The sequence below is a fragment of the Oncorhynchus masou genome, chromosome 29 (genome assembly GCF_036934945.1).
Source record: "Oncorhynchus masou masou isolate Uvic2021 chromosome 29, UVic_Omas_1.1, whole genome shotgun sequence".
Classification (NCBI taxonomy): Eukaryota; Metazoa; Chordata; class Actinopteri; order Salmoniformes; family Salmonidae; genus Oncorhynchus; species Oncorhynchus masou.
The window spans coordinates 1820771-1836971 of NC_088240.1; the positions used below are offsets into that span (position 1 = coordinate 1820771).

General features: G+C 49.7%; 1 protein-coding gene across 1 annotated transcript in view; it reads left to right on the forward strand.

Annotated features, from left to right (window-relative positions):
- The first annotated feature begins 1299 nt into the window (after window positions 1-1299).
- Window positions 1300-16201, forward strand: part of xrcc5 (X-ray repair complementing defective repair in Chinese hamster cells 5) — a 32334-nt gene continuing 17432 nt past the window's right edge. The window contains 7 exon segments of the mRNA XM_064943846.1: window positions 1300-1506; window positions 7332-7515; window positions 7783-7831; window positions 10031-10153; window positions 10388-10537; window positions 12182-12296; window positions 15539-15677. Of these exon segments, the coding sequence (XP_064799918.1) occupies window positions 1315-1506; window positions 7332-7515; window positions 7783-7831; window positions 10031-10153; window positions 10388-10537; window positions 12182-12296; window positions 15539-15677 (952 nt within the window). The 5' untranslated portion in view covers window positions 1300-1314.

Consider the following 16201-nt stretch of genomic DNA (forward strand, 5'->3'; position numbering starts at 1 on the left):
AGTGTTGTGTTGTCTCTCTTGTCATGATTGGTGTTTTGTCCCATATTTATATTTAATTTTTTTGTATTTTTAATCCCAGCCCCTGTCCCGCAGGAGGCCTTTTGCCATTTGGTAGACTGTCATTGTAAATAAGTATTTTTTTTAACTGACTTTCCTAGTTAAATAAAGTTCACAATGAACTTCACATGGAGAAAGTACAATGACGCGGGTCTTATTCTGGTGACATGATGATCGATGCTTAACTGCGGTTTAACACATCACAATATTCTCGCTTTTACCCATAATAATCTCATCATGTGTATACTAACCTACTCACAGCGCCTACCCGCACTGAATTGGCAAAATGTTGCATAGAGCGCATGAGCCAAAAATAGAGTAGTTTTGTGACAAAACTGCGATGGAAACCCATTGAATTTTTATTCGGTACATGAACATCTAAGCAGAAAAGTACATTTTTGTGTAGGAACCATTCCTACCTTACGTTTGCTTCCCCTCCGGACTCATTAAAAAGCGAGGGAAAGGGAATCAAGATGGCGCGTTCAGCGAAGGCAAGTCGTTTGAGGTTTACTGACTCATATCTTGCAAGCTATTATTTATTTATGTTCAAGAACTGTAGATAATTATTAAATAATTAATAATATCTACATGCTTGTCCTTACATTTTAGTAGCGAATTGTTCCATTAGTTTGTTAACTTGTGGACTAAACTCCTCAATGAAGGAAGTCCTTCACCGTGGAGTTTAGTCCTCGATAAGTTAGCTAGAATCACTAACGTTAAAGTTGTTTGTGATGATATTGGTGATTTACGCTATGGCTACATCTCTCACTATGTCTTCACGTCAACCCAGGGGTGTATTCATTACGTCTTGCGATGGAAACCTTTTGTCGTTTAACAACCAAACTGAAACGATACGGGGAAGTTCTTAGCTACCTGAATTTGTCAATAAAAACTCAGTTTGAAGTAAACCGTTTCGCAATAGAATTGGCGTAAATACACCATAGGAGTGTGATCGTTCAGTTTTGCAACTGCACTGTTGGGTTTAGAGCTTTAAAGGAAGGCGTTTCACTGTACTTGTGCATGTGACATTAAAACTTGAGAGAATTTAAGTAGGTACTTCCTCATTCCGTTGCTTCTGTTTAAGACAAGTTTTCCAACAGAATCGGTGTAATGAATACAGCCCAGGAAATGTGTTAGCGTCTGTAAACCCGCCCCTTCTGGAGATAAGTGGGTCTTGCCCTTGTGTTCTCCCAAACAAAAACAGCATGTTGCTCAAAGGAGGGGTCTAACTGCTGCAGGCTACATGCATTACTAACTATGAGTCAGAACACAACACCAGTATGTGTGTTGTATTTGAATAATGAAAAGTATGTCCTCTCTGTGTTGCTCAACTAGACAGCGTTGGTTCTGTGTCTGGATGTGGGTTTCTCCATGTCCAACTCTGCCCCGGGACAGGAACTGCCCTTCCAACAGGCCAAGAAAGTCATCCAGAAGTTTGTTCAGCGCCAGGTACTCTCTCTGATTCTGTGGGTGAATCTCCAATTGTATTTCCTAGATTCCTCATGTCCTCTCGCCTTGCATCCTTCTCGAAACCAATTGGAGGAGAAGATCAGAGGACAGGAAACTCAGATCTTTTACTCCAATGTGCTTTGAGAAGGAGACAAGGGAGGAAGCAAACAATCAAGTAAACATTATTGTGATTATTTTTATAAAGAAACTGTGGCTTTGTTTCCAAAATGCGTACTTATGTTCTGTCATGAGCGTGTATGAGAGCCCAAAGTTTTATTTTGAAGTAACTGAAACATAAATATAGGCTATGTTGAATGGGCGTAGATGGTGATGGCTTTCTTACTGCAGCCAGAAGTCGTGCACATTTATGCATGACGTCAGTTAGTCCTGTACTGGAGAAGTGTCTATAAGCGTACTTTGGAGGTCTGGAAAACAAATCAAGCATGGGGAGCATACTTTTTCATTCTCTTTGCCGGGGAGGCTTTCCCATAACACCTTGCGACACCGTGAAAGTTCCCCAAACGAATGAATTGATGGCAAACTAAGTATTACACGTATTTATTCACCAAATGATGTTAATTTATTTTCATATACATTTTGAATTCAAATGTTTAGTCACTGCTTTTTATCAGCCGTTAGCTGAGGTAAGTTAGCTCGTCAGATGCGATGATGTCTCGCTAGCAGGCAAGCTCTTCCTGGTTCCTGGTCACCAGGACAGATGTATAGAACTTGGGAACCTCCCATCCACCAGGAAAAACACCCTATCCCAGGAGTTTATTCAGCAGTGTGCATCATCACTATGTTAGAAGTAGATCCACACGTTATTCTTGATCATGCAGAATTGTCAGCTCATTGTAACATGTGAAGCGAATTTTAAAAATTATTTTATTTAATGAGGCAAATGGTTTCTTCCCCAAGGTACTACACTGTGTGCACAATTTTATTCCTGCCCAGCACAAACACCATGTTCAGCTATTCATCATCTATAATTGAGACCACGTGTCGTTGAATGAGGGGTTAGTGAAGGGATAAAACAAAAACCTATTTGCCCTCAAATACCAAACAATCTGTTCAATGTCATCTCCTTGATGTCCCTTACCTGGGGATGCTAAAAGGTTGATTCTACTGAGCCATTTACTTTATGTTTCGTATGGTCTTTTATTTATTGTTGCATTGTCAGAAAGGAACCTGCAATTAAGCATTTCATTGGACCATGTGTATCCTTCCTGTACATACGACTGAGGAAACTACAATGGACTGCGTTCTTAAAAAAAACTGTTTTAAGGATTCATGCACAGATACAGGAAACCGATAAATGGGTTAATATTATTAGAAACGGCAAGTGTTGATGTCTCCCCATGGAGGCATCTGGGGGCTGCTGTTCATCTGTCTAATCCCCTGCAGGGAGAGAGACAGTCATAATATTACAATGGTGTATTCATTTAATATATGTTCCTGTTTGATATGCATGCATATAATTACATTGAATATGTTCCCCTTTATAATATGCCAGTGTAATCCAATGCATTTAGCTTACATTAGGATGAAGAAGTCTAGGCCTTCTAATCTAGTTGTATTGCATCACATTGCTTATCAACATTAGTTACGGTATTAATGGATAAGGTGAATGTAAAACCAAGCTATCGTGAACATCAGTGTCATTTAATAATATGCATCAGTGTTGTAGTTTTATAAATGTATCACAATGCAAACCTTCCCATTGGAAAGTAAACACCAGCAGTCCTAATGCAGTTAAAGCTCCACAGTAAAACACTGGCTATTTATCCTTCTTAAACACTAAGTAAAATAGCTTATTTCACTATTTCGGATTTTGTTATTCAGCACAATGCATAAAAGCTTACCTGTCCCTCCCGAGTGGCGCAGCAGTCTAAGGCACTGCAGTGCTTGAGGCGTCACTACAGACCTGAGTTCAATCCCAGGCTGTGTCACAACTGGCCGTGACCGGGAGTCCTATACGGTGGCGTACAATTGGCCCAGTGTCGTCCACGTTAGGGGAGTGTTTCCTTGTGTCGTCCACGTTAGGGGAGTGTTTCCTTGTGGTGGGCCTGCAGGCTGACTTCGGTTGTGAGTTGAACTCCGACTCATTGGTTAAGCGGGCGGGCGGGTGTTAAGGAGCACGGTTTGGCCAGTCATGTTTCGGAGGACGCATGACTCGAGCTTCACCTCTCCCGAGCCCGTTGGGAAGTTGCAGCGATAAGACAAGTTCGTAATTGGGGCAAAGAAAGGGGTAAATTGGATAATAATTAGATATCATGAAATTGGGGCGAAGAAGGGGGTAAAACCCTACCATGTGTCCACAACAATGAAGCAGCAGACTAAAGAGTTTGTGAGAGGACACCACGTAAAACGTTTCTGGTTGTCAACTTAATTCACAAACAGGTACTGAGAATCCATTCTGTTACTTGTCATTCTGGTTAGAACTCAATGAATATATATACACTAATAATTCAATATTTAAACTGATTGTCAGAAGGCAGAGTATTGCGGTATTATAAACACTCTACTCTGACCGTACACCATCTTAATTGTCGTATGGTCAAAATCGAGGTAAGCGTATGCCGATTTAAACGCCTGGTTTTCTGCGCAGTCTTTTAAATTATTAGGACGTGAACATCTTAATCAGGGTTCCAGTGGTGTATTCGATCTGCACATTTTCTAGCACTGAGTAGCCTCCCTCTTATGCGTGAGTGAAGTGAGTTCGGGGGGATATATATTTATAAATAGTTTTCACTAACTTTGTGTCCGAACTCAATCAAATAGTCTTCACAAAAATAACACTGTGGTAGAACGTTTGTTTTTATTGGTGATTTTCTGTATTTATCAAAGTCCAATCAGGGAGCCTGATTTAAGATGTGTCAATGTAAACAGGATTATTAGGGAAATCATTATTCTTGCAAAGCATGTAAACAAACTATTATATTAACATATTTATCCACAATAATTGCATTATTGTGTGCATGTAACCGTGCTCAATGTACAGTACCTTCGGAAAGTATTCAGACCCCCTGACTTTTTCCACCTTTTGTTAGGTTACAGCCTTATTCCAAAATGTATTAATTTGTTTTTTTCCCCCCTCAAGCTACACACAACCCCATAATGACAAAGCAAAAACAGTTTTTTAGAAAATGTTGCTTATTTATAAAAATAAAACAAACATCATCACAGTCAGCTAATAATCCCCAGTTTACAATTGGCTCATTCATCCCCCTCCTCTCCCCTTGTAACTATTCCCCAGGTTGTTGCTGAAAATGAGAACGTGTTCTCAGTCAACTTACCATTTAAAATAACGGATAAATACAGAAGTATTCAGACCCTTTACTCAGTACTTTGTTGAAGCACCTTTGGCAGTGATTACAGCCTCCAGACTTCTTGGGTATGAGGCTACAAGCTTGGCACACCTGTATTTGGGGAGTTTCTCCCATTCTTATCTGCAGATCCTCTCAAGCTCTGTCAGGTTGGATGGGGAGCATCGCTGCTCAGCTACTATCAGGTCGCTCCAGAGATGTTTGTTCGGGTTCAAGTCCAGGCTCTGGCTGGGCCACTCAAGGACATTCAGAGACTTGTCCAGAAGCCACTCCCGGGTCATTGTCCTGTTGGAAGGTGAACCTTTGCCCCATTCTGAGATCCTGAGATCCTGAGGGCTCTGGAGCAGGTTTTCATCAAGGATCTCTCTGTACTTTGCTCCGTTCATCTTTCCCTCGATCCTGACTAGTCTCCCAGTCCCTGCCGCTGAAAAACATCCACACCATGATGCTGCCACCACCATGCTTCACCGTAGGGATGGTGCCAGGTTTCCTCCAGATGTGACCCTTGGCATTCAGGCCAAAGAGTTCAATCTTGGTTTCATCAGCCCAGAGAATTTTGTTTCTCATGGTCTGAGAGTCCTTTAGGTGCCTTTTGGCAAACTCCAAGCAGGCTGTCATGTTCCTTTTACTGAGAAGTCGCTTCTTTCTGGCCACTCTCCTATAAAGCCCTGATTGGTGGAGTGCTGCAGAGATGGTTGTCCTTCTGGAAGGTTCTCCCATTTTCGCAGAGGAACTGGAGCTCTGTCAGAGTGACCATTGGGTTCTTGGTCAGCTCTCTGACCAAGGCCCTTCTCCCCTGATTGCTCAGTTTGGCCGGACGGCCAGCTCTAGGAAAACTCTTGGTGGTTCCAAACTTCTTCCATTTAAGAATGATGGAGGCCACTGTGTTCTTGGGGACCTTCAATACTGCAGACATTTATTGGTACCCTTCCCCAGATCTGTGCCTCAACAAAATCCTGTCTCGGAATCCTGTCTAAATCCTGTCTCCAATAATTCCTTCAACCTCATGCCTTAGTTTTTGCTCTGACATTAACTGTCAACTGTGGGACCGTATGTAGACTGTGACATCTATATGAACACAGCTGCCACTTTATTAAAGCTGTTAGATGTAGTTTATCATAGCGCACTGAGCTTTATTACAGGTGACAATTTTAGTACTCATCACTGCATTCTCTACCAGGAAGTTGGTTGGCTCTCTGTCATCACTGCATTCTCTACCAGGAAGTTGGTTGGCTCTCTGGCATCACTGCATTCTCTACCAGGAAGTTGGTTGGCTCTCTGTCATCACTGCATTCTCTACCAGGAAGTTGGTTGGCTCTCTGTCATCACTGCATTCTCTACCAGGAAGTTGGTTGGCTCTCTGTCATCACTGCATTCTCTACCAGGAAGTTGGTTGTCTCTCTTTGATGTCACGTAGGTTGGTGCATAGCTATGTTTTCATTTATAAAGCCCTTCTACAAAACGTCCCACTGTACCTAACATCTTTACTAACTATATACGTACAAGTTACCACCCCTGGTCTCAAAGATGGATAACTCTATGAATTCCTTTGGTCTCTAATGAGTTAGGTAAATCAGCTTTGAGTTTTCTTTCACCTTATTTGTGGACTGATCTTCAAAAATGTTTTTAAATGTGTTTGTTCTGGTGTCTCTAGGGTAATTAAGGAAGCTGATGGAGGACCTTATTACAGATAAATGTCTTGTGTTGTTACTTTCTACTTGCATTTTGGATTTATATTTTGATGTGTGTATTTTCTGAAATTTATGGAATTCATCTGGTTCACTGGATCATCTGTAAAGATCTGGAAAATGATCACAGTTTCACACCTTGACAGAACAGGACAAGTGCACATTTTGGAACACAGCCAGAGGTCCTGGATCGTGACACTCTCCTTTCTAGCCATTAGAATAGGGCTTTTCAAATGTTTTGGGGTGGGACCCCTTTTGTGATAGAAAATACATCAGGGACCCTCTCAATTAGAACACAACTTGAGTGAGATAAAATACAAGTACGTTTACTATGACTTTGGTAGTGCATGGCCGGACAAACCAAGTATTTGAGCCATGGGAAGGAACATTTTAAAAGGATCTTGGCATTGGAGAGAAAATGTTGCAGTTTTCAGGCTAATATCCTTCAAATCTACACATTTTGCCATGAGGCAAAGAATTACAAAAATAAAAAAATGGTTCCCCAGGGTTAAGAACATACATTGTAGATTAATAATACTATATATTACTCCCTAAAGTTATTCCATGTATCCCTTGGCCAAAAAAGAAGCACTGGACCCTCTGCCGTACCTCGGCAGGCCCCACTTAGAGAAACCTCTGCCGTACCTCGGCAGGCCCCACTTAGAGAAACCTCTGCAGTACCTCGGCAGGCCCCACTTAGAGAACCCTCTGCCGTACCTCGGCAGGCCCCACTTAGAGAACCGTGGGCCCTGGTCAGAGGTAGTGCGATATGTAAGGAATGTGCTGTCATTTGGGACTGTCTTTCCTGTAGGTGTTTGCTGAGAACAAAGATGAGCTGGGTCTGGTGCTGTTTGGGTCAGACAACACTAAGAACAACCTAGCTAAAGACGACCAGTACCAGAACATCTCAGTACACCGCCAACTCATGATCCCAAACTTTGAGCTGCTGGAAGAGATCCAGAATGATGTGCACCCTGGGAGTCAACAGGCTGACTGTATCCTTCCTTTGACTGACCACAGCTCACTCCTTCAGTAGACAGCACTGTTGACATGGTGTTTCTAAACCATTGAGTCCAGTGTAGAGGGCATATATATATGTATAATTTCAGTTATTTTATGCTAGACATTTAATAGGCAACGTGCAAAATAAATGTTTCTGTTAGGCCCTGGTCAGTGTGTGAACCGTTAGGTCTGTATTTGACCTTGATTAACTGTGTTGCTGTTAACGGACTGACTTGTTTCCTTAACCACTGTTGGCTCAGGGCTGGATGCTCTAGTTGTATGCATGGACCTGCTTCAGAACGAAACTCTGTAAGTAATCTGTTTCACATAGCTAGATCATTCTGTGTGAAAGTGAAACAAAATATCTCTTATTTGATAATAGAATACCAAATTGGCTTACTCAAGCAAATCTTCTGTAGCTCAGTTGGTCGAACATGGCTCTTGCAATGCGGGGAGAGTGGGTTCAATTCCCGCTCCCGCTATCCCCCCAAAAAGTTATACATGCATCACTGTAAGTGGCTTTGGATAGGAACATCTAATCAATATATTATGGTAAGACTGGATAAGAAAATCTAATCAATATATTATTGTCAGACTGGATAAGAACATCTAATCAATATATTGTGGTGAGACTGGATAAGAACATCTAATCAATATATTATGGTGAGACTGGATAAGAACATCTAATCAATATATTATGGTGAGACTGGATACATCAAATCAATATATTATGGTAAGACTGGATACATCTAATCAATATATTATGGTAAGACTCGATAAGAACATCTAATCAATATATTGTGGTGAGACTGGATAAGAACATCTAATCAATATATTGTGGTGAGACTGGATAAGAACATCTAATCAATATATTATGGTGAGACTGGATAAGAACATCTAATCAATATATTATGGTCAGACTGGATACATCTAATCAATATATTATTGTAAGACTGGATAAGAACATCTAATCAATATATTATGGTAAGACTGGATAAGAACATCTAATCAATATATTATGGTCAGACTGGATAAGAACATCTAATCAATATATTATGGTCAGACTAATCAATATATTATGGTCAGACTGGATACATCTAATCAATATATTATGGTCAATACATCTAATCAATATATTATGGTGAGACTGGATCTAATCAATATATTATGGTCAGACTGGATACATCTAATCAATATATTATGGTCAGACTGGATACATCTAATCAATATATTATGGTCAGACTGGATACATCTAATCAATATATTATGGTCACTGGATACATCTAATCAATATATTATTGTAAGACTGGATAAGAACATCTAATCAATATATTATGGTAAGACTGGATAAGAACATCTAATCAATATATTATGGTCAGACTTTACCTGAACTCAGCGTCATAACCATGTCACAATGTCATAACAGCTGACAACTTGTCGTAACTTATATGGTCATAACACTGTCATGACACACACTACCAGCCAAAAGTTAGGACACACCTACTCATTCACGGGTTGTTCTTTTATTGCTACTGTTTTCTACATTGTAGAATAATAATGACACATCAACACTATGAAGTAACACATGGAAGTGTCAGTGTTAAACAAATCAACATATATTTTATATTTGAGGTTCGTCAAAGTAGCCTCCCTTTGCCTTGATGACAGCTTTGCACACTCTTGGCATTCTCTCAACCAGCTTCATAAGGTAGTCACCTGGAATGCTTTTCAATTAACAGGTGTATCTTGTTAAAAGCTAATTTGTGGAATTTCTTTCCTCCTTAATGCGTTTGAGCCAATCACTTGTGTTGTGACACGGTAGGATTGGTAAATAGAAGATAATCCTATTTAGTAAAAGACCAAGTCCATATTATGGCAAGAACAGCTCAAATAAGCAAAGAGAAACGACAGTCCATTACTTTAAGACATGAAGGTCAGTCAAACCATAACGTTTCAAGAACTTTGAACGCTTCTTCAAGTGCAGTCGCAAAAACCATCAGGCACTATGATGAAACTGTCTCATGAGGACCGCCACAGGAAAGGAAGACCCAGAGTTACCTCTGCTGCAGAGGATACTTTCATGAGAGTTACCAACCCAAATAAATGCTTCATGTAGTTCCAGTAACAGACACATCTCAACATCAACTGTTCAGAGGAGACTGTGTGAATCAGGCCTTCATGGTCAAATTGCTGCAAAGAAACCACTACTAAAGGAGACCAATAAGAAGACGAGACTTGCTTGGGCCAAGAAACACGAGCAATGGACATTAGACCGGTGGAAATCTGTCCTTTGGTCTGACGTGACATACATTGCGTTATTTTATGGCCCAACAGGTGTAAATATATGGGCCGTGAGTGTTAGGACCTCATGGCAAGTTATCAGCTGTTATGACAGGTTATGACGCTGGGAGTCAAGAAGGACCCCATTGGAGGAGCTACTGTGTTCTGATTTGGTTCATGGGTGATCATGTTTCCTATGTAACTCTGTTCTGTTTGACTGTTCTTCAGGGGGAAGAAATATGAGCGTCTGAACATTGTCATGCTCACAGACCTGAACACACCGAGCAGTCCTGACCAGCTGGACACTATCATAGGCAACATGAAGAGAGCCGGCATCACTCTGCAGTTCTTGTGTGTCTATGTGTTATTCTACTGTAGAGATCTCGAATGGCTTGTCGTATATCATGGAAGCATTGAGTGCATCTACATGCACTCAATGCTTCATCTGCTCTTCATCTGAAATGCGCTTCATCTGAAAGGGCATCATATTTCCTGTACAATGCAGTACTTTTGGCCAGGCTCGGGGGATTTGGGGGACAGCCACGGAATGACTCCAAACTGACCTCTTAACCTCTGTTCCTCCAGCCTACCCTTCCCTGTAGATGGAGGGGGTTCCACCCCCCCCCACGGGGGTAAAGCTCTGTCCAGAGAGCAGCAGCGGGGGCTGGAGATGACCAAGCAGGTCATGATGTCTCTGGATGAAGAGGACGGTCTGGAGGAAGTCTACACCTTCAGGTAGGAAGTCACTGGGGTCTGCATTCCAGATGTTACCCTATTCCTTATATTGTTCTGTACTTCTGACCAGGGCCTGGGGGGGGGCCTGGAGGGTGGTCGAGGGGGGCCTGGAGGGTGGTCGAGGGGGGGCTATAGGGTTGGTAGAGAGGGGGGCCTATAGGGTGGTGGAGGGGACCTATAGGGTGGTGGGGGGGCTATAGGGTTGGTAGAGAGAGGGGGGCCTATAGGGTGGTGGAGGGGACCTATAGGGTGGTGGGGGGGCTATAGGGTTGGTAGAGAGAGGGGGGCCTATAGGGTGGTGGAGGGGACCTATAGGGTGGTGGAGGGGACCTATAGGGTGGTGGAGGGGACCTATAGGGTGGTGGAGGGGACCTATAGGGTGGTGGAGGGGACCTATAGGGTGGTGGAGGGGGGGGGGGGGCTATAGGGTTGGTAGAGAGAGGGGGGCCTATAGGGTGGTGGAGGGGACCTATAGGGTGGTATAGGGGGGGGCTATAGGGTTGGTAGAGAGAGGGGGCCTATAGGGTGGTGGAGGGGACCTATAGGGTGGTGGAGGGGACCTATAGGGTGGTATGAGGGGGGGGCCTATAGGGTGGTGGAGGGGACCTATAGGGTGGTGGAGGGGACCTATAGGGTGGTGGGGGGGACCTATAGGGTGGTAGAGGGGGGGGCTATAGGGTGGTAGAGGGGGGGGCTATAGGGTGGTAGAGGGGGGGCTATAGGGTGGTAGAGGGGGGGGGGCTATAGGGTGGTAGGGGGGGGCTATAGGGTGGTAGAGGGGGAGGCTATAGGGTGGTAGAGGGGGGGACGCTATAGGGTGGTAGAGGGGGAGGCTATAGGGTGGTAGAGGGGGGGCTATAGGGTGGTAGAGGGGGCCTATGGGACTATAGGGTGGAAGAGGGGGGGGCTATGGGACCTAGAGGGTGGTAGAGGGGGCCTATGGGACTAGAGGGTGGTAGAGGGGGCCTATGGGACTAGAGGGTGGAAGAGAGGGGCCTATGGGACTAGAGGGTGGTAGAGGGGGCCTATGGGACTAGAGGGTGGTAGAGGGGGCCTATGGGACTAGAGGGTGCTAGAGGGGGCCTATGGGACTAGAGGGTGGTAGAGGGGGCCTATGGGACTAGAGGGTGGTAGAGGGGGCCTATGGGACTAGAGGGTGGAAGAGGGGGCCTATGGGACTAGAGGGTGGAAGAGGGGGCCTAGAGGGTGGTAGAGGGGGCCTAGAGGGTGGTAGAGGGGGCCTAGAGGGCCTAGAGGGGGCCTAGAGGGTGGTAGAGGGGGCCTAGAGGGTGGTAGAGGGGGCCTAGAGGGTGGTAGAGGGGGCCTAGAGGGTGGTAGAGGGGGACTAGAGGGTGGTAGAGGGGGCCTATGGGACTAGAGGGTGGTAAAGGGGGCCTATGGGACTAGAGGGTGGTAGAGGGGGCCTATGGGACTAGAGGGTGGTAGAGGGGGCCTATGGGACTAGAGGGTGGTAGAGGGGGCCTATGGGACTAGAGGGTGGTAGAGGGGGCCTATGGGACTAGAGGGTGGAAGAGGGGCGCTATAGGGAGTCATTTGGGACAAAGCTCTTGAGTTTGAGGGTATATTCTAATGCCACACAGAGACTGAGGTTGTCCTGCTCTGACAGTCTCCTCTCTCTTGCAGTGATGCAATAGAGAAGTTGTCTGTGTTTAAACGTGTTGAGAAGAGACCCATGGCCTGGCCCTGTACTCTGACCATCGGCAGCTCTCTGGCCATCAAGATTGTTGGCTACAAAGCAGTAAGTAGAGTATCACTGTGTCCTGAATAGCACCCTATTCAGTGCACTACTGTTCTAGAGGGTGGTAGGGAGGGCCTAACGTGTGGTAGAGGGGGCCTATGGGACTAGGGGTGGGGAGGGGGCCTATGGGACTCCAGGGGACGGGTGGAAGAGGGTGGTCCTATGGGACTAGAGGGTGGTAGGGGGGGTGTCTAGGGGTGGGGAGGGGGAACTAGAGGGTGGTAGAGGGGGCCTAGGGGACGGGGAGGGGCCTAGAGTGGGGGGGACGGGAGGGGCCCGAGTGTCGGTTGGTGGGGAGGGGGCCTAGAGGGTGGTCCAGGGGACGGGGAGGGGCTAGTGTCGTCCAGGGTGGTAGAGGGGCCCGATGGGACTAGGGGTGGGGAGGGGGCCTATGGGACTAGAGGGGGTAAAGGGGGCCTAACGTGGGGGGACGGGAGGGTGGTAACGAGGGGGCCTATGGGGACGGGGAGGGGCCCGAGGGTGCCGTCCTAGGGGACGGGGAGGGGCCCGAACGTGGTCGTCCTAGGGACGGGAGGGTGGAAGAGGGGGCCTATGGGACTAGAGGGTGGAAGAGTGGGCCTATGGGACTAGAGGGTGGTAGAGGGGGGGGACTAGAGGGTGGTAGAGGGGGCCTAGGGGACGGGGAGGGGCCTAGAGGGGGCCTAGGGGACGGGGGGGGCCCGAGGGTGGTAGGGGACGGGAGGGTGGAGAGGGGCCTAGAGGGGGTAGAGGGGGGCTAGAGGGTGGGGAGAGGGGGCCCGGGTGTAGAGGGTGGTAGGGGAGGGGCCTATGGGACTAGGGGACGGGTGGTAAAGTGGGGCCTATGGGACTAGAGGGTGGTAAGGGGGCCTAGGGGACGGGAGGGTGGTAGGGGACGGGGCCCGATGTGACTAGAGGGGACGGGGAGGGGCCTATGGTGACTCCAGGGTGGGGAGGGGCCCGAGCGTGGGACCAGGGGACGGGGGTAGGGGCCCTATGAAGGTCGTCCAGGGGACGGGGAGGGGCCGATAGGGAGTCATTTGGGACAAAGCTCTTGGGGAGGCTATATTCTAATGCCACCAGGGGACGGGGAGGGCTCTGACAGTCTCCTCTGTCTTGGGGACGGGGAGGCAATGTCGAGGGTTGTCTGTGGGGCCCGAAACGTGTTGGGGAGGGGAAGAGACCCAGGGGACGGGGAGGGCCCTGTACTCTGACCAGGGGACGGGGGCTCTCTGGCCATCAAGGGGTTGGCTACAAAGCAGTAGGGGACGGGGAGGGGCCCGGCGTGTCCCAGGGGATCACGTGTCGTCCAGGGGACGGGGAGGGGCCCGATTCGTGTACGTCCAGGGGACGGGGAGGGGCTAACGTGTCGTCCCAGGGGACGGGGAGGGGCCCGAACGTGTCGTCCAGGGGACGGGGAGGGTCCGAACGTGTCGTCCAGGGGACGGGGAGGGGCCCGAACGTGTCGTCCAGGGGACGGGGAGGGGCCCGAACGTGTCGTCCAGGGGACGGGGAGGGGCCCGAACGTGTCGTCCAGGGGACGGGGAGGGGCCCGAACGTGTCGTCCAGGGGACGGGGAGGGGCCCGAACGTGTCGTCCAGGGGACGGGGAGGGGCCCGAACGTGTCGTCCAGGGGGACGGGGAGGCCCGAACGTGTCGTCCAGGGGACGGGGAGGGGCCCGAACGTGTCGTCCAGGGGACGGGGAGGGGCCCGAACGTGTCGTCCAGGGGACGGGGAGGGGCCCGAACGTGTCGTCCAGGGGACGGGGAGGGGCCCGAACGTGTCGTCCAGGGGACGGGGCCCGAACGTGTCGTCCAGGGACGGGGGGACGGGGGGGGGGCCCGAACGTGTCGTCCCAGGGGACGGGGAGGGACGGGGCCCGACCGTGTCGTCCAGGGGACGGGGCCCGAACGTGTCGTCCAGGGACGGGGCCCGAACGTGTCGTCCAGGGACGGGGCCCGGTGTCGTCCAGGGGACCCAGGGGACGGGGCCCGAACGTGTCGTCCAGGGGAGGGGCCCGACGGGGGACGGGGCCCGAACGTGTCGTCCAGGGACGGGGCCCGAACGGTCGTCCAGGGGACGGGGCCCGAACGTGTCGTCCAGGGACGGGGCCCGGGGAGGGGACGGGGCCCGAACGTGTCGTCCAGGGGACGGGGCCCGGCGGGACGGGGCCCGAACGTGTCGTCCAGGGGACGGGGCCCGAACGGGGAGGGACGGGGCCCGAACGTGTCGTCCAGGGACGGGGAGGGGCGTGTCGTCCAGGGACGGGGCCCGGGTCCAGGGGACGGGGCCCGAACGTGTCGTCCAGGGGACGGGGACGGGGCCCGAACGTGTCGTCCAGGGGACGGGGCCCGAACGTGGGGGACGGGGCCCGAACGTGTCGTCCAGGGGACGGGGCCCGAACGTGTCGTCCAGGGGACGGGGCCCGAACGTGTCGTCCAGGGGACGGGGCCCGAACGTGTCGTCCAGGGGACGGGGCCCGAACGTGTCGTCCAGGGGACGGGGCCCGAACGTGTCGTCCAGGGACGGGGTCCTGGGTCGTCCAGGGGACGGGGCCCGAACGTGTCGTCCCAGGGACGGGGCCCGACGGGGACGGGGCCCGAACGCGTGTCGTCCAGGGGACGGGGCCCGAACGTGTCGTCCAGGGGACGGGGCCCGAACGTGTCCCAGGGACGGGGCCCGAACGTGTCGTCCAGGGGACGGGGCCCGAACGTGTCGTCCAGGGACGGGGCCCGAACGTGTCGTCCAGGGGACGGGAACGGGGGGGACGGGGCCCGGTGTCGTCCAGGGGACGGGGCCCAGGGACCAGGGGACGGGGCCCGAACGTGTCGTCCAGGGGACGGGGCCCGAACGTGTCGTCCAGGGGACGGGGCCCGAACGTGTCGTCCAGGGGGGGCCGGAGGGGCCCCGAACGTGTCGTCCAGGGGACGGGGAGGTGTCCCAGGGACGGGCGTGTCGTCCAGGGACGGGGCCCGACGGGGGGACGGGGCCCGAACGTGTCGTCCAGGGGGGGGCCCGAACGTGTCGTCCAGGGGACGGGGGGGACCCCGAACGTGTCGCCCAGGGGACGGGGAGGTGTCGTCCAGGGGACGGGGCCCGAACGTGTCGTCCAGGGGACGGGGCCCGAACGTGTCGTCCAGGGGACGGGGCCCGAACGTGTCGTCCAGGGGACGGGGAGGGGCTGATCTTATTACTCTGACAGACTCCCTGAAGCAGGAACTGGGAGATGTGAATTAGTGTAGTGACTGTCTGACCCTTGCAGGTATGTGAGGAGAGACCCAGGAAGTCGTGGTCGGTGGTAGATGCTCAGACACACCAGAAAGACGACATAAAAAGAGATGTAGTTTACTGTCTGAACGATGACGAAGAGACCGAGGTACAGAAGGACGACACCATACAAGGTGAGAGAAATCAGGAAGTACAGCTGTGTGTGATATACGAGTGTTGTCCCAAACGGCTCAGTTCCTGCCATCCATTCAGTAGTCGTTTTTACAAGGTTCAAGAAACCTTTGACTGGTAGAACAAGTTCATGGACGGTTCCAAGGTGAGATGGACACTGGATGAGAGCATCTTCCTCTCCTCTCTAAAGGAAGAACTCCACTCTTCCTCTCTCCTCTCTAAAGGGAGAACTCCACTCTTCCTCTCTCCTCTCTAAAGGGAGAACTTCACTCTTCCTCTGTTCTTCCTCTCCTCTCTAAAGGGAGAACTCCACTCTTCCTCTGTTCTTCCTCTCCTCTCTAAAGGGAGAACTCCACTCTTACTCTCTCCTCTCTAAAGGGAGAACTCCACTCTTCCTCTGTTCTTCCTCTCCTCTAAATCTTAAATGGTAAAGAGAACTCCACTCTTCCTCTGTTCTTCCTCTCCTCTCTAAAGGGAGAACTCCACTCTTCCTCTGTTCTTCCTCTCTCTAAAGGGAGAACTCCAC